The sequence below is a fragment of the Electrona antarctica genome (genome assembly GCF_951216825.1).
Source record: "Electrona antarctica genome assembly, chromosome: 20".
NCBI lineage: Eukaryota > Metazoa > Chordata > Actinopteri > Myctophiformes > Myctophidae > Electrona > Electrona antarctica.
The window spans coordinates 8,693,400-8,712,261 of record NC_136801.1 but is presented as its reverse complement, the minus strand read 5'-3'; the positions used below and the strand labels follow the sequence as shown (position 1 = coordinate 8,712,261).

Here is an 18,862-nt window from a genome sequence, read left to right as displayed (position 1 = left end):
ATTCCTCATCCTCTGTCACTATCAAATAAATGATGGATTTCAGAGAGTCATCAAAAGAGAGCTCTGGCTTATCAAGACAACACCAGTTGACTGATCAGCGCTCTCTCATTTGGAATGTTGTTGAAGGGAGGACTCATAATGAAATATGAAACTGTAATTTCTATTAAAATGCAATTAACTGCACACATTAATCAGTGCCTTTGAAACATGCATTGCAGAAACAGAGAGACAGCACACCGAGGGAGAGAATTAGAGCGAGGGAGAGACAGAGAGGGAGCTCATCTGTGTGAGTGGGTGATAATCACCTGCAATGAAATTACAGGCATACTCTAAACACTCCACCAATGACACTCTTCAAACATCTGTGCTATAGACGTTCTCAGATAACAATGCAGGTCTTTAGAATTATCTGCTTTTATCCTATTTGCTGTCTTATTTTACGCTCTCTCTCTCTCTACAATATCTCACAACATGGTGGATTCGAACTTCCATGTTCACTGCCACCAATTTGCTGGAGGATCCTTAGAGTATATGGATACCATATAATGGATACCATAGTCATACCAAGTTGGTAAATGGTGCATTTATATAGCGCCTTTATCCAAGGCGCTTTAATTCATAAAATGGTAAAAATGGTAAATGGTGCATTTACTGTATATAGTGCCTTTATCCAAGGCGCTTTACATAGATTGTGCATTACATTCACCCATTCACACACACATTCATACACCGATGACACCGGGATTCGAACCGCCGTCCCATGGATCATTGGACGACCTGCTTTACCTCTTGAGCCACAGTCGCCCCAAGTTTACCTACCTTTGCTACTACAGGGAAAACACGCACATGTACAGTACATGTTATTAATGTTTTACTCTTTGTTTCTCTTTTTTGCACTGTTTATTCTATCGCACGAAACGTCCACACTATACATGTATTTCAATGCGTTCTCTTTTTCATCAGTTGCTTCTCCATCTTGGACTATCGATCTTACCCCTTTCGTTTATTTTTCTACTATCTGTCTGCCTTATACCTGTCTGCCTGCCTGTCTGCCTGTCTGCCTGTCTGCCTGCCTGCCTGCCTGCCTGCCTGCCTGTCTGTCTGTCTGCCTGTCTGTTTGTCTTTCTGTCTCTCCCTCTCTCTCACAACGTCAAACCTTCGGCTCAAATCTCCCCATTGGCGCCGTCCTTCCTGCCTGCATTCCTCTTCCGCTTGTGGTCCATCTTCTGTGGAGGGTAATCATAATTCTCTCCACACCCCGTGACCGTGGCAGAGGGCTGCTTTGTATTCCCGCCAAGGGTCTCGGTGAGAGGACAGTGTTTACTCGCCACAGAGCCTTGACCTCTTCATAACTACAGCCAGCCCCCAGATCCACCCTTCTCCGCCCCCCCCACCCCCACCCCAGCTCCTTATCAGGTTCTGAGCAGGCAATGGAACAGACGGTCTCCCCTGCAGCGGTGACCTGTGTGGCTCTTTTTTTTTATCAAACCTTCCTCAGCCCAGGAGATTACTCCTCTACCTCTCTCCAAAGGCAATGAAGCTTGCATACATGCTACAACTACGTATTGTGATTCTGTGCACGCACGCAGGCACGCAGGCACGCACGCACACACACACACACACACACACAAATACACACACCAGCTCACAGAAATTCAGGCGTTGCCCTGTATGCCCCTATATGATACTTCAGTTACTTCACAGAAGTCGCCGTCTCGCTGGCACCAAAAACAACCGGCGCGTTGACCTCCCTCTCAAATAGGCAGTGACTTGTTCTATCGATCTACCGAACTACGGCAGCCCGAGAGAATTAATACTCTAGCCCACCGAGCTGGGCAGAGTCCCAACTCCAAAAGGACAAATACAAATACAAGGACACGATGCTGAACAGCAGCTCACTGACTGCAAAACAACCGAGACGAAGCACTTATTTTGGCACAGAAGCCTGTTATGATGGTAAAACAGTGTAAACGTTGGCTCAGGTGATAAGAGGGGCTTGTGTATAATGCCTGTGTGAGTGTGCCTCTGTGTGAGCTGGTTGGTTGACAGTGGCGTGCACAGACATTTAGAGGGGCAGGTGCTCAAGTGGAAAAAAAGGGCACTTTGTGCAGCGCGTGGAACCGGTCGGTTCCCTTAATAGTGTGAGATTTATAGATTGTGGGGCCTAAATAATATATTAGAAGCTTTTTATCAAGAATTGATCAATGTCACCATGGTCCACATACTGTACAGTGTAACTGTACAAAATAATAATAAGTGTTTTTTTTTCGTTTTTTTTCCGAAAGGGCACATTGCCAAAAGGGCAGGGGGTGCTCTAGCACCCCCTAGTGTCTATCTGTGCACGCCACTGTTGGTTGATTTATACTTGGTTGCGCATCATGTCGCACAAGGAAAATAGGCGATCTACAAGCTCACGAAGAGTCGCAACGGCCCGCAATTACGAACAAATCAGGCTTGTCTGGGGGCTTGTCTGTGTGTGTGTGTGGTTTGAGGTGTAAATATAGGAACAGGGCCTCATGCCTGGGGAAGCCACACAGACATGTAATGCTGTGAAATCCTTTGTAAGCAACTGAAAAGGCACTCAGAGGCAGTGGAGAAGAAAACACAAGGGGAATAAAGAGAGAGACATGGAGATAAAGAGAGGGGGAGGTGGAAGAAGACGGGGAGAAGCAAACAGGGAGAGCTAGGGAACTCTTTCACTCCATTACTTATTTGTAATGTTATGCACTTCAAACGGTGTATTTTTTATTCATAGCATCATATGGTCTTCTCTTGCAGTTCTCTAAGCAAAATGCAATAGAGTAAAGGGATACTTGGATTCAGAAATCAGGGAAAGTGGGTACTGAAGCCAAGATTAAGATCTGACGCAGATTCCACAAATGCTTTCCAAATCAGTAGTTTTCAGAAAATGTTGTGATTCTGAAGTTGTAGATGTTTTACTTTCGGTACATTTGACCAAAGAAAGTAGTGAGTGTGTGTGTGTGCGTGCGTGACTGTATGTTCTTCCATCCGTCCGTGAGTGTATCCACAATTGTGCATGTGCATGACACACGCATATTATCCTACAGTATATCTCTGCATAATATATGTGACCAGATTTGACTGAGAGCCTGCCATCGCGCAAATTCCAGCTTTTCACCAGAGGAGAAAAACTTTTAGTTTTTTTCCCCAAAATGAGTTAATATCACAGGCAGACTCTTCATATACTAGACCATGTCTGTATAATAAGTGTCAGAGCTGAAATCGACATGTAAATATGAAATAAATGCTTAAACATGTAGCTAGGTGTAATGTTATAGACCACAGAAGTGAACCTTTCAAGCCTGTTTTCTCAACTCGCTGTTTTCTGCAAGACATTACTCTATAAGCCATATCTCCAAAACTGGTGGGTCAAACTGAACAACCAATATGTCAATTTGAAGCTACAGTATTATTCTCTCCTTTCATACGACATGAAAAAAACGAAAATTCAAAAAAAATCCAATGGCAGTCCCTCAGTCAAATTTGGACACATATAATCAGTAAAATGAATGGTTCTAGAATGAGTGGATTACACCACTGAGACATGGCAGTAGACAGTAAGGTGGAGGAAACCATGAACCAACCAACCTGCTCATTGGGAGCAATTAGGTGTTCAGTGACTTACTCAAGGACACTTCGACACTAACTCTGAGGGAGCGTGGGATCAAACTGGGAACATTTAGTTTCCCAAGCGAAGCGGCCGCCCTACTCCCTGAGCCACTAAATAAAATTGTTATTCTGCTTGCCCCTGCACACACGCGCCAAAATGACGTGGGCATGCACCGGAGATATAGTTTCCTGTATTTATATATTTTTTGCATGAATAATTACAGTTTGTGATCACGTGTTGATGCATTCCAAATGATCCTCCACCACTAGGAAGCAATTAAAGTCAGAAAAGAACATTTCCTTTGTCTGTTAATGTATTTAACGGGTTAACACGTTAATTAAAATCACTATACTGTGATGTACAATAAATGTGGTTTTAATTTGATGTCTCTAACACTTGCTACATTCATCTGACATTTTCCCACTGATTGACCAATTTAGATGAAGATATAGACATGGTGTGAACATATGCAGCGGCTCCATATGGGAGTGTGAACGTCTTCCGATGAAAACTCAACATAATAAAGAAAGTTTGGATGGCCAATAAGTAGCGTGTCTTTTTAAAGGTCTTTCAGCCTCGCCGTGCTCGTCAGCTGCTTACAGGGCGATAAGCAGCTCAGGAGACTGACTGCATGTTGCGGAACTTGGAGTCAACTGTGTGCTCACAGATGATTGTGCCTGCTAATCTTTCATTACAGAAGAATACGGATAGGAAGCTGAGAGAGACACAGGCAAACAGTTTAACACATTTAGGCCTGACGTCGAAATAAAACAAAACGTTTTGTGCCGCATTTTTACGATTTTTCAAAAATAGCAGACCTACAAGTTCATAGCGCGCCACCGAGTGGCGCGCTATGAACTTGTAGGTCTGCTATTTTTGAATAGCTAAACTATAACATAATGATTAGTTAAAACACCAACAGGGGTTCCCGCCCAAAATGGGTTAAGAGGCAGTAAGACTATTAGACTACATGGATATTCGTAAATGTGAGGCAGCTCACAAGATGGTGGGATCTTTAAAATAAGTCCCACATAAGACAGGGAAGAGAGTCCATCGGATCCAGTGGGAAACAGAAAGAGAGTGAGAGAGATTATGGTGTAGAAAAAAAAGTCTTAAAGAAAATGGCTTCGCATGGCTGCAATAGCTGTCATCTGACACAGGCATTTCTCAAAGCTATCCTGAGAGTCCTCAGCGGTCGGGACTCATCCGTCGTCGATAGAGAGAGATGGGGGGAAAGAAGAGGCCTGTCCTGTCCTGTCCTGGCCTAGCCTTGCACTCAGACCAGTTGAAGTGAAGCACATCAGCAACACTGCTGCTTCTCGGGGGGAAAATGAAGCCATCACTCACTGGCGATGGGTGAGCGGAAATACAGACTCTCCTCAGACAGACTCACAGGAGTGTCCTTAATCTTGCAGGCACTCTATATCTTCAGCGCACTGTTGCTTTCTCTCTTGACCTTGTTTGATGTAAAGTAACAATCAAAGTCCTAGGTTTTCGATGCCTGAATTCAAAGCCTGTTCTTTCTGAGGGGAAGGCTTGACAGTGGCGAGTGGATGAACTTTTACTCCGTCGAGTAAAAGACACAGGCATGCTGCATCATTGACACATGTCTTCATACAGTGGAGGCCATGTTGATACTGAGCAGTGTAAGGATTTGTATAAGACTAAATAGGACTAAGACAGATGGGGCAGTATTATGTGTGTCTTAAGTACCAGGTCTTATGACTTAACTTAAGACCTGGAGGCGTGATCAATGCCATTTGGCTATTCTGAGTGGCCAAACAGCATTGACCACGCCTCCAGGTCTTAAGTTAAGTCATAAGACCTGGTACTTAAGACACACATAATACTGCCCATGGTGTGTTATTCAAAAGACTAAGACTAAATCTTAATCTTAAAAAATGAACACTGATACTGATTCAAGCTGAAAGTTGTCAGCGTGGATCTCTGGTACAGTTGATCTCTGGTATATAAAGTATATAAAAAGGTGCCTCAACAGTTTCCACCTGCCCCGCTTAAGCAAAAGAAAATATTGAACGCCATACTGCTACGGGTTGAAACATACCTTGCTAAAGTGTGAATGTGTTTGGGAAAGTGTGAGAATGAGGCATATCGCCTATACGCAGACAATGAGTCATCTACTGATGAGTAGGTTGGTATTGTACCTGGCTTGTACCTACGTATATAGTTTACACTGCCGTCATTAGGTAAAGGCGCTATAGATTATAGCGTCTAGCCTCCCTTTATTCCGTTTGGTAAATGCAGACCATTTTATAAAAAGAAAGATGGGGAGAAAAAGATTACATGACTAATAACTGAGAGAACGCTCTATGAATCAATATGGATCTCATGTAATTACCTCATCAGCATCATCAAAGCTTTTATTGCTGGTGTGAAACGAGACAGTATGTTACACAGAGCTCATTCTCAATGCCTGGCTTAGTCTTCTATTCATGAATTATCCCTTCTAATAAAGATAGATTGCGAAGTAAAGAATTAGATAATGATAGAGAACGACCAGGGAGTGATGAGAGAGAGAGAGAATGTGAGAGAGAGACTAGATGAAAAAGATATTGGAAAAGGAGCCCTGACACATCTATTGTTTTTCTCCACTGAAAGGCAATGTGTTCTCCATATCTTCAACACACCAGATGACACTATTGATACCAAGTCTCTGAAAACAGGCAAAATCATTAAAGGGACATTTCACCGCTGGAAGACACTGCAGTCACTCAATGTTAACAATTTAATGGCCCCAGACGGAGATCACCGTCAAGTTCAAGTGCACGGTCAGTTGCCCGAGACGGAGATTTGATAAATAGGACGGAGATTAATGATATCAAAACCGGTCGCATCGCTCCACAGCCTAGGAGCGCTTGTTGCCCAATCCTCGGTGTTGCACAACAGTGACACGTCATCGAAAATGTTCCCTGCCTGTTTAGCGGACGAAAACGAAAATCTTAAAACGTTCATAACTCGCGATCTAAATCATCCCGTGATCCTGTGTTAGACGGAGCTCCGCGGTCCAGTCGCTAGTCGCGATAGATTTATTCTTACCTCCCGTTGTTGTCGATGGTGTGGCTATTGTTAGCTGCTACACAGACATTCACAACAACTTCCGGTCCGCCGATGGGCACATTTTATTAATGGATTAAATAGGCCCGGGCCCTCAAGGTGTGAATATGTGTAGTCAGTGGCATTTTTTTTTAAATTGCACGCTATATGGCCAGACAAATAATGAAGTCTTGTGTGTTTGACTCATAGGGCAGTATTATGCATGTCTTAAGTACCAGGTCTTATGACTTAACTTAAGACCTGGAGGCGTGGTCAATGCTGTTTGGCCACTCATAATAGCCAAATGGCATTGATCACGCCTCCAGGTCTTAAGTTAAGTAATAAGACCTGGTACTTAAGACACGCATAATACTGCCCATAGAGTTATAAAAGGACAGAGGGCGGACTGCCCCGCCCCCTGCTGTTCATTACAGTGGAAGTTGCTCAGTGGCGTTTTGAAGCACCCAGAAGCATGGTCTACTTCCGCATTTGCCAACCAAATTTTAAGTGCAAACGAGCGCTCAATGTTAAACCCCAGCGTCACAGGGTTTCCTTGTGCAAAATGCAGCGGCCAAAATGCGTTGAAGCCAAGTGTTTCAACGCATGGCCAGCCTTATTGGGGGCTTGGTTTGACTAGGGTTTGGACTGGATTGCTGAATTCCTACAATGCCCATAATGCTTTTGTGCACTTACCCTCCTTGTGGTGAGGGGGGAGGACTTTGTAGTCCAGGAAAGAAGTGAGACCACATTTTCATGACAGGGTTTTGGTCATGACTAAAATATATATATATATATTAAAAAAAACATATTACACACATACAAACCCCAGGAAAGTGTGTATTGTGTCCTAAACACCATTAAAATAAGCTCTGATTTCAAAAGGGGTGAAGTGGCTCTTAAATGTCGGCCATCGCTGAGGGCTCTCATCCTCCAGCTGTACACATGGTTGACAGGCAGCCACGAGGGAGACGGATGGGAGCGAATGGCTTATCAAGCTTTTCGAAACTCACGTCAAAGCGAGAGCTCATCTCCAAATGTTTCCACAGCAGAGAATGGAAGCAGCTGTTACTGTTACTTGTACAAGAGAATGGCAACACAAGCAGAGGAGCCTGGCTACATGTGTGGTATAAACGAATCCGCGGAGCTGTAGGCAATCATAGCTGTGGTGTCAAGCTGCACTTAACCCATTTTGACCTGAGATCAGATTCTAAAAATGTCTTCTACATCCTGACAGTTTTCTGAAAAAGCTATGTTTCTATGTCAGTGGTTCTTTGATTTTTCAAAAATAGCAGACCTACAAGCTCATAGCGCGCCACGAGTGGCGCGCTATGAGCTTGTAGATCTGCTATTTTTCAATAGCTAAAGCACAACATAATGCTAACACCAAAAGGGGTTCCCGCCCAAAATGGGTTAATTTGAGCTACAGTAGGATTGCCTACAGGGCACCGCTCCGCGTATTGGTCTATCTATAGAATGTGTGTAAGGTTGAGGGACATGGTGAGGGCATAGAGTTATATAAAAACTAGAGAGCGGACAGCCCAGCTATTAATTTCAATGGAAGTTGCTCAGTGGCGTTTGAAGCACCCGGGAGTCTGCCGGAAGTACCACTATGTTGACTCAATATAATTGGTTGGGTCCTCTCATGGTATACCTCTACCTCTACGTCACTGAATGCCTGCATGTCCACCTCCAGGAATGTCCCGGAACGTCCTGCAGTTCCAGGCAGCTTGACGTATTGGCGGCTTCAGCGTTGGCCAGCCGCTCTGGGGGCCTGGGGGAGGGGCATGGTGATGGGGGCCATGGCTACATTCCCTCTCATTGGCTCCAACCACTACCAATCTAAGGGTTTGCCCAGAGGTTTCACACACCATGGCCGGGTTTCCAATAAAGGCAGCGGAGTGTTTGAGGCAAAGTCAGTGTGGGTAGAGCGTGGTCAGATCAGGAGTACCTGACAGACTGATGACTACAGATGCCCTGTACCAGTGGGGACTGCAGCAACCCTGTGTCTGCAGTCACTATACACCTTTAAAGGGATAGTTCAGATTTTTTTAACTTAAGTTGTATGAAATACTTGCCAGCATTAATATAGTGGTTGCAACTGTATTAATTGATTGCCCGAGTCCCGTGGTGGGAGTTCTGCTCTGGTTTTGGTGAATATTAAGTAGTTCCGGTCATTTTGTGGGGAGCACTGGGGCCACGCATTAAAAGTAAATTAATCCACAAAACGAACGTAATTTGTATTGTTGACCTATTTCTAAAATATTAGCGCGACTTTCGTTCAACTTTGACCCCTCCATCACATGGAACTATTTTTTGGGCGTAGTGATATGGACACAAAAAACATAGTTCTGTGTGATAGAGGGGTAAAAAAAGAACAAAAGTTGCACTAATATTTTAGAAATACAATACAAATACAAATGACGTTAGTTTTGTGGATTAATTTACTTTTACTGCGTGGCCCCCAGTGCCCCGCACAAAATGACCGGAACTACTTGATATTTCACCAAAACCAGAGCAGAACTCCCACCACGGGACTCTGGCAATCAATTAATACAGTTGCAACCACTATATTATTTCATACAACTTAAGTTAAAAAAATCTGAACTATCCCTTTAAGGGCCGATTCACACCGAGTCCGTTTGATTCAAACTGTTCCCGAATACGATTGGCTGCTCCCCGCTGGCCATGATTCACATTGGCCCTGATTCTTCCGCACCCCCCGAGTACCCTTCATTCAACTGAATTCAATGCTTTCACATTGCAGCAACCCGTATCCGAGTATACACTTCGGTCCCCAGACTATACCGCCATGTGGTGCCGGGAACGGTTGGGTGATCCGCTCCGCATGGGAACGGTACGCAGCATTCACACTACCACAACATCTGCCAAGTGGTCCCGAGTGTGGGTCCTCTCATGGTACCTCTACCTCTACGTCACTGAATGCCTGTCCACCTCCAGGAATGTCCCGGAGTGTCCCGAGTGACCATAGTGTGGATCTGCCCTAAAGCTCTCATACACAGCCCTATGCTTCTGTTTAACCACAGAACCGTACTTCCCTATTCTTGATAGAGAGATGGGGGAAGAAGAGGCCTGTCCTGTCCTGGCCTAGCCTTGCACTCAGACCAGTTGAAGTGAAGCACATCAGCGACACTGCTGCTTCTCGGGGGGAAAATGAAGCCATCACTCACTGCGATGGGTTGAGCGGAAATACAGACTCTCCTCAGACAGACTCACAGGAGTGTCCTTAATCTTTCAGGCACTCTATTTCCCTATTCTTGGGCGATCATAAATAGCCAATCTACATGTATACATGTGGTGACAGGCAGCCATGAGGGAGATGGAAGGGATAGAATCGTAGATATTTGCAGATCGTCCTTTTTTCCGTGAAGAGATTTGGTGTATGGAGGAAAAAACAAGCAGAACAAGTATAGAGCCCTGGGGAACCCCGGTCAACTAAGAATAGCATAGGGTTTAAGTGTTTAAATGGATCTTACAGCATCTTACAAAGCTTAGCATGAGGGGAGATGCTTGGTCTATGTGAAAGATTTACCACACTGATACAGTACGATCTCCTTTGTGACCACGCACTCACGCACTCACGCATACACTCACGCACGCACACGCACACGCACACACACACACACACACACACACACACACACACACACACACACACACACAGTTTTTATTACCCACCTCCCTGAAAAGCCTATAGTCTGTGTGTGTGGAGCTGTAATCGATAGCAAGTCGCCCGGTGTGGACAGTAACTCATTATTGGGTGACACTTCATTCCTTTCAGGTGCTCATCATGTCGGGATCTGCCGGTCTTTTGCCCCTGCCAGGGACATCAATACACCCCTTCAGAGTGGCGGTAATTATCCTGCGATGGCCCCTTGGTTTTGATATAAGTTAACTGCTGTCCCGGGGGTGGGGGGGACAGAGGCACCCCACACGTCTGTGAGGGGCGGACAGTGCTCAAACCAAAAGCTCATAGACATGCACGGGTAAATGCACAGAATCGCAGGAACCGAGCCATAAACAACGCCAGCCTTACCCCTTTCATTCACCCCAGTGCTCTCTAGATGGATGAAGAGTGTGATAATGGTTGAAATGAAGAAGAGCATCATTGGAGACCATCCTCTACTCTGACAGTTGTGAATTAAAGCTCCTTGTGGTGCTGAATCACTGGAGGAGCTGTTGTGAACGGAATACATGAGGCATGGAGGGAACAGTAAGGAGGGAAAATGCACCTTTTTACGCACGCACGCACGCACGCACGCACGCACGCACGCACGCACGCACGCACGCACGCACGCACGCACGCACGCACGCACGCACGCACGCACGCACGCACGCACGCACGCACGCACGCACGGGTCTTGTTCTCGTTTAGCCCATTGATGCCTGAGGCCAAATCTGGGAACGCCTTCTAGGGCCTGACCTAAATTTTCTAAAAACCTTCAAATTCTGATTAATTCTTTTTAAAATCGTTATGTTGCTACATGTATAGCAATAGCTGATGAGACGCAGAGAGCGCGCCGGCATCAAGGGTAGAACAACGTATACGTTGCATCAGGCATCAATGGGTTAGTCTGTACAAGTGGCATTAAGGATGTTTTTAGGGCATGGAAAATGTTTCACGTCGTCTAACAGAGTTTCATCATTGAGAAGGCATTTCTTTGAACTTTTGAAAAACAAAAGACATAGTTGTGAATGGCATACAGAGTGTGAATTCACTATTACTCAAACGTCTACACTACACTCAATGTAGCGTATAGCTTTTACACTCAATGTAGCGTATATCTTTTACACTCAATGTAGCGTATAGCTTTTACACTCAATGTAGCGTATAGCTTTTACACTCAATGTAGCGTATAGCTTTTACACTCAATGTAGCGTATAGCTTTTACACTCAATGTAGCGTATAGCTTTTACACTCAATGTAGCGTATAGCTTTTACACTCAATGTAGCGTATAGCTTTTACACTCAATGTAGCGTATAGCTTTTACACTCAATGTAGCGTATAGCTTTTACACTCAATGTAGCGTATAGCTTTTACACTCAATGTAGCGTATAGCTTTTACACTCAATGTAGTGTATAGCTTTTACACTCAATGTAGCGTATAGCTTTTACACTCAATGTAGTGTATAGCTTTTACACTCAATGTAGCGTATAGCTTTTACACTCAATGTAGCGTATAGCTTTTACACTCAATGTAGCGTATAGCTTTTACACTCAATGTAGTGTATAGCTTTTACACTCAATGTAGTGTATAGCTTTTACACTCAATGTAGTGTATAGCTTTTACACTCAATGTAGCGTATAGCTTTTACACTCAATGTAGCGTATAGCTTTTAGTAACGCTTTGACGCAATGTATACAAATGAAACAGTATGATGCAGGGACGCAAATTATTAACCCATTCAGGCCTGATGTCGAAATTTAAAAAAAATGTTTTCTAAATCATGACAATTTTCTGAAAGATTTGAGGCACATTTTAACATTTTTTCAAAAATAGCAGACCTACAAGTTCATAGCGCGCCACTCGGTGGCGCGCTATGAGCTTGTAGATCTGCTATTTTTCAACAGCTAAATTATAACATAATGTTTAAAACAGCAAAAGGGGTTCCCGCCCCAAAATGGGTTTTAACTGGGATAATAATGAATAGGTATATGTACTGTAATGGGTCACAATCCATACATTCACCACGTTCCGTTCCGTACCGGATCAGACACACGTTCCGTTCAGGATCCGACACTATCTTTCCCCATAGATTTGCATGTTACTACAGTAGCACACTCACAACTGCTCTGGAGAAGCCAGTCAGTTGTTCGCTTGGGAGTCCGTTCGCTTTCACATTTCTAACCACACACATGACACACCGGCCGGACCCTATTGCATTCCTTTGTGTCGTCCTCCGTAATTGTAGAACTTCGACTGCTTGCAAACATTTCCTTCACTTCATCTCCGCCAAAACAACCCACACCCCCTGCTAAAGCCTCCGGCTGCCAGCCTCGGTGACACAGCCTGGAGGACTATACTACATTCCCGTCTGGATTTATTTTTTAAGCTCTTTTTGGCCTTTATTTGACAGTCGACAGTAGGTAGACAGGAAAGGGGAGAGAGATGGGGGGAGGACACAGAAAAGTTCCTCAGGATCGGGACTCGAACCCGCGACACTCTGTAAGGCTGGCTTTACCATGCAAGGTGCCTGGACCGCTGAGCCACGGCCCTAGCCTGGTTAATAAACCAGACCGAATCAGCCGTTGGCAAAAAAAAGCGGATTACGGTCTGGCGAGGCTCAGTAGCACGCCTCTTTCCTACAACCGAGAACAGGTCGGACCAATCGGGACACGGTATGCAATATGGGCGGGCTTTGGTACAGTGACGTTCAATGCTTGAGACTTTTGACTGACAGTAGCTCTGACCAATTGCGTCAAAGAGAAAATGTTTGAACCCGCCCCCCGGGAAATGAAATCCAAGTGGAGCCAGCCCAGACTAATATACCGCGACAGTGTTGTGTGATATTAGTCTGGTTTATTAGCCAGGCTACCACGGCCCAGGCATTCCCGTCTGGATTTAACCCATTTTGGGCGGGAACCCCTTTTGGTGTTAGCATTATGTTATGCTTTAGCTAATGAAAAATAGCAGATCTACAAGCTCATAGCGCGCCACCGAGTGGCGCGCTATGAGCTTGTAGATCTGCTATTTTTGAAAAATCTAAGAACGACTGACATAGAAACATAGCTTTTTCAGAAAACTCTCAGGATGTAGAAGACATTATATAGAATCTGATCTCAGGTCAAAATAGGTTAACCATCTGTCCAGTACAACAATGACAGCCTACGACTTTTCATTCTACCCACCGGGCCGTGATATGGCAATTGTGTTGGCTATAGCACGCCTGCAATGGCCATGTGGACACTGGACAGTGGACCGGACCGTGCAACATGCAGGGTCTCAATTTCCTTTGACAGCCTAATACCTTTCTTTCTAACCACCCCTGACATGCCAACTTTGTTGGTTACACTAATATCCCAACATGAATATGATATCCACGACTCTCTGTCTCTGTGATTGTAACTTCCCTATAATCAGCAGACGTGAGAGTCTCAATTAATTGTGTCTATTGTGTTTACATAACATGCTATAACTAAAAAACATCGCATGGATGCACCTGGGACGTATCCTCAGTGATGTATCCTGAGGTCAACGGGGTTTCGGGTCTCTCAACATCATACCCCTCACTCAGGCGACCCAGCCGGGAGTGATCAAGTCCCGACTTACGTCCCAGTAGCTATCCTCAATCAGTCCCACTAGGGAAAAACCAGGGGCACACAATCCGTTGGAACTACTCCAGAAATACTCTGCCAGGGCTGGGAGGTACACTTCTGGCGCATGGAGGGACTAGGCTCTGCGGGTTGTCTCCTGTCCGGGCCCCTCCTACGTCTCACCAGGTCCACTCCTGCTCTCACCAGGCTCAGGACCTGTGCGTTGCACCAGAGTCCCAGCAGACTATACTCAAAGCCATTGATGCTATGCCGTTCGCGATTCGATCTGCTCTGTTAACTTTCATTAATTGCTCTGCAAATAATGCACAAATTACAATAACTATAACTAAATGACAATATAAACAGTAACATGTCGGAAATTATGACGATCACATATGGTTTTATTTAAAGGCAATCAAAGCATAGAGTATGAATGTCGGGTGTATGGTGTATGAGGGCGGCCTGCGCGTTCGTGTGCAACCTCTTCCAGAAAGACTAGACTAGACAGACTAAAAACTCTGGTGGACACACAAAACAAACTGCTGGACATTGATGTTGATGTTGTAGGCTAATTTAAAGTTCTCTGTACCTTCTGTGTATCAAACGTAACTTTATTCCAAGCAATGTTGCTCTTCCATGGGCAGAGAGGGTAGAGAGTAGATTGCACTGGGGATAATGGCTTCTCTTTAAAGGCTTGGTTACAATCTGGCACGGTGATTAGTTTTATTATTGTACGGTAAAACCCAAAGCGTTGTTGTTTTATCTTCATCACCAATAAATGAGCCACGGGTCCATAGCAAATGAATGTTGACTGACACTGTATGCTTTTCCAATGTATTGTACAGTACCTATTATTGCTGATGGTTGAGCAGTTCACACTTAATTAGATACTATAGAGGGTATGCGCGTGACATCATCATCAAACCAGGAAGTTATGCAGGACCGCCTACTGAGTGGCAAAAAACTACTTTCTGGCCTTGACAGCCCATACATCCACACAGAAAAGTCTGATTGCATTAAACAACATTAAACAATGTTAAACTCACTTTGCATGTTGATTTGCCACTCGATTTGCCACTCGATGTGCCATTCACTTTAAGCATGCGCATACCCTCTATTGTCTATTTAGTAAATAGACAATTTACCCTCAGTCTGCTTGTGTCTACGATGTGCGGGCCTCTCTACTACAACACCATTTTTGAGAGGCTCCTATATCCAGCTTTTAGGGTATGTTCACAAACTTCATCCTACACAAACATTAAATTCCCAATGAAAATGAATTGAGAATTTTAAGTGTGTGTATGTGTGTGTGTGTGTGTGTGTGTGTGTGTGTGTGTGTGTGTGTGTGTGTGTGTGTGTGTGTGTGTGTGTGTGTGTGTGTGTGTGCGCGCGCACTATTTTGTAAAATTTATTAATTTTGGGCAATATAAAAGTGGTTAAATAGTCATCATCTGTCTCTGTCTGAGACAGGTAATTTTCCCCTTGAAAATAAGTAAAGGCAGAAAATACTGTAATATGTCTGAATATGAAAAAATATACGCTAATATTACAGTAAAATAAACAGAAAGTTATTTTTCTTTTTTACTGTACCGAAACCAAACCCAAACTACTAACCGTCTGCATTTGCACCCTATTCTCACCCTATTCTGGTGTGCATCAATCACACTCATTACTCACACCACCACCTTCCTCGCTCACTACAATTAGCAGTGCAACATCGCAAGGGTGACAACGTCGCAAGGGAGCCTACGACGCGTGGCGTTTCTAGTACGATACAATGGCAAATTGTTATTGGTTATATGGCTGTTGGCAAAACATGCCTCAAAATGGAATGACATGATCGACTGACCCTTTTCCTATACTTTTGTTATAAGCTGGCAACCAGTTGAGCATGGGATAATTGGCATGCAGTTTCAAACCAATATTTAAAGTTCATGATGTACGGCTTTGTTCACTGTGTCACCAGAATGCCCCACCTTTACCATAAACTCATACAGACAGAGTAGCCTTGCCGAGCCATGAGGCCCATAGGGCAGGAGCCTATCTCCTGTTTCTGTAGCGCCGTGAGGCAGCTTGATGTACAAGTACACCCCCTGGACATGACGCTAGTATGTCGCAGGGGCTTACCCCCAATCCAACCCTTGATGCTGAGTGTCAAGCAGGGAGGCACTGGGTCCCATTTTTTAGAGTCTTTGGTATGACCCGGCCGGGGATTGAACCCCCGACCTCCCAGTCTCAGGGCGGACACTCTAACCACAAGGCCACTGAGCTGGTAAACTCATAAACTCTGAGCTATGACAATATTTCTATAATATTGAACACTGGTCTTGTGCAGATCATATTATGCCGCCATCTGCCTTCTCTTGAATTCTGCTTTGCATGTCATGTCACAACAAAGGCTGACACTCGGTTAGGATGACTGCCGGATCGCCCATCCAATTAACCCATTTTGACCTGAGATCAGATTCTAAAAATGTCTTCTACATCCTGACAGTTTTCTGAAAAAGCTATGTTTCTATGTCGTTCTTCGATTTTTCAAAAATAGCAGACCTACAAGCTCGTAGCGCGCCACTCGGTGGCGCGCTATGAGCTTGTAGGTCTGCTATTTTTCAATAGCTAAAGCATAACGCTATAATGCTAACACCAAAAAGGGTTCCCGCCAAAAATGGGTTAACACTTCTTCGTGTTAGGCTACTGTTGACAGCCTCTAATGAAACACACTTTCTGTTACCTCAATCCTCGCTAATCAGAACCGTGACAGATCTATTCACACCCCAAGCCTTTGTTCACTAATGTGCATGAAGTGTGGACGTCTTTCCTGCAGGTCTAAATATGAGTTTGTTTGTTTTTTGGTGTTTTTGCCACAATCCTCATATAAAACACTCCAGAGGCTCCTTGAGCATATACACTTCAAAGTGTATGCAAGAGCAAACTATACAAATGACGCAAGCTATACATCGGGTTTAACCCATGTTGGGCGGGAACCCCTTTTGGTGTTAGCATTATGTTGTGCTTTAGCTATTGAAAAATAGCAGATCTACAAGCTCATAGTGCGCCTGACATAGAAACATAGCTTTTTCAGAAAACTGTCAGGATGTAGAAGACATTTTTAGAATCTGATCTCAGGTCAAAATGGGTTAAAGAGAGATAGGGGGGGGGGGGGGGGGGGGGGGTGTAAAGAGAGAGAGGGGGGCGGGGGGCCAGAGAGGGAAGACAAACAGATAAAGAGATTAATAAACGGAAATAATGAGGGAGACAAGGAAAAGGGGGGCAGCACAAACAAGGAAGAGGTTTGAGACAACTGTGGAAGCGATAGGTGCTGATTAGTCCTGTGAGTGTGATACGTTTCAACAGCCTATCACTCTAACTGCCACTGCAGATTAGCCAGGCGCTAACGCCAATGCTTTAAAAAGCATCTTGCTTTCCCCCGGGGCACACGGACAACTACATAAACAAACTTTAACAGCTACATCAGTGTCGAAAAGCCACTTCATTGCGGCACTTCCCCCATTCCCCCCCTCCTCCTTGCATCTTCCCTCTAATATTATGGAGCCTCCCACTTGACGACATAACCAACTTGTCAATTAGCAACCTGTTTGTACAAGCAGTTTACTGCCTCCAAAGCACTGGGGGGGTGCGGATAACTGAGACAGTGTGGCACACCGAAGTCTAGAGGCGATGACTAGGGAGCCTGATAAAGATGACAGGTGTGTGTGTGTGTGTGTGTGTGTGTGTGTGTGTGTGTGTGTGTGTGTGTGTGTGTGTGTGTGTGTGTGTGACAGTGTGTCTAAGAGAGCAAGGCAGATAAAGACTCAGACGAAGTGTGTGCAAGGCTGCTGCAAGGACTGCATATTTGTCCACGGGATAAGTATAATGTATCATTGTGTGTGTGTGTGTGTGTGTGTGTGTGTGTGTGTGTGTGTGTGTGTGTGTGTGTGTGTGTGTGTGTGTGTGTGTGTGTGTGTGTGTGTGTGTGTGTGTGTGTGTGTGTGTGTGTGTGTGTGTGTGTGTGTGTGTGTACGTTTATTGAATGTGAAGAAGTGCTAAAGTTAGCTGTGTCTGTGGAGCGGCTCAATTCTTTTTTTTTCCCACTCCCAATTTAGTCGTTATGCCAATTCTCAATTTCCCCACGTAGTCCCAACTCCCTCCCTGTCACTACCAACTGCCACTGGTTGGTCTTGGGGCAGGTTGTAGACAACCACATGTCTCCTCTGATGCATAGGGAGTCGCCAGACACTTCTTTCAACCTGACAGTGAGGGGTTTCAGTGGGAAGACACACAACGCATGCAGAAGAAAACAATATTCTTTCCAGAATAATGTCTTTCTTTTCACTCCTGAAAAGGCACTCCAGTCAACCCTCCGTGGAGGACTTGAACCCCACTCTCTACGGTGGTGGATAGAAACGTTACGCCACCTGGACTGCCTATGGTTCATTGACACACAATACGTTTTAATCCACCGACAGAAGACCATGCAGGCAAAGAAAAGAAAAACAGCTGATTCCAGAGAGAGAGAGAGAGAAAGAAAGAAAGAAAAATATAAAGAAACAAGAATCACACAAACAAAGCTACATCTGATGACAAGACAGTGAACATAGATGGATTGAGCCCAACAACAGCCAGCCAGTGGAATGCTCCAAGAACTGAAAGGAAAAGTGTCAGACAAGAGACAGAGAGAACGAGACAGGAGCCATCTGTTCTGTGCCACAGCTCACTCACCATCAGTAGAGCAGCCCGTGGATCCGTCGCTTGAGCAGTAGCGCATCTCGATGCGCTGCCTGCCCACCTCCAGCAGGTTGGGGTCCGGCACGCGGGCCTTGCACGTGTAGCGGAAGCGTTGCTCATAGTGGCCGCCGTTGTCCGAGATGTTGACGGGCGTCCACGGTGTCCAGGGCGTGGTCTT

At 44.9% G+C, this 18,862-nt stretch overlaps 1 protein-coding gene across 2 annotated transcripts in view; it reads right to left on the bottom strand.

Moving 5' to 3' along the window:
* sema5a (sema domain, seven thrombospondin repeats (type 1 and type 1-like), transmembrane domain (TM) and short cytoplasmic domain, (semaphorin) 5A) overlaps positions 1–18,862 on the bottom strand; it is a 257,306-nt gene that overhangs the window by 19,236 nt on the left and 219,208 nt on the right. For both annotated transcript variants that reach the window (XM_079489014.1, XM_079489015.1), the window contains one exon: positions 18,679–18,862. This exon is cut by the window's right edge and continues 42 nt beyond it. In XM_079489014.1, coding sequence (XP_079345140.1) covers positions 18,679–18,862 — 184 coding nt within the window. The remainder of the gene's footprint in view (positions 1–18,678) is intronic.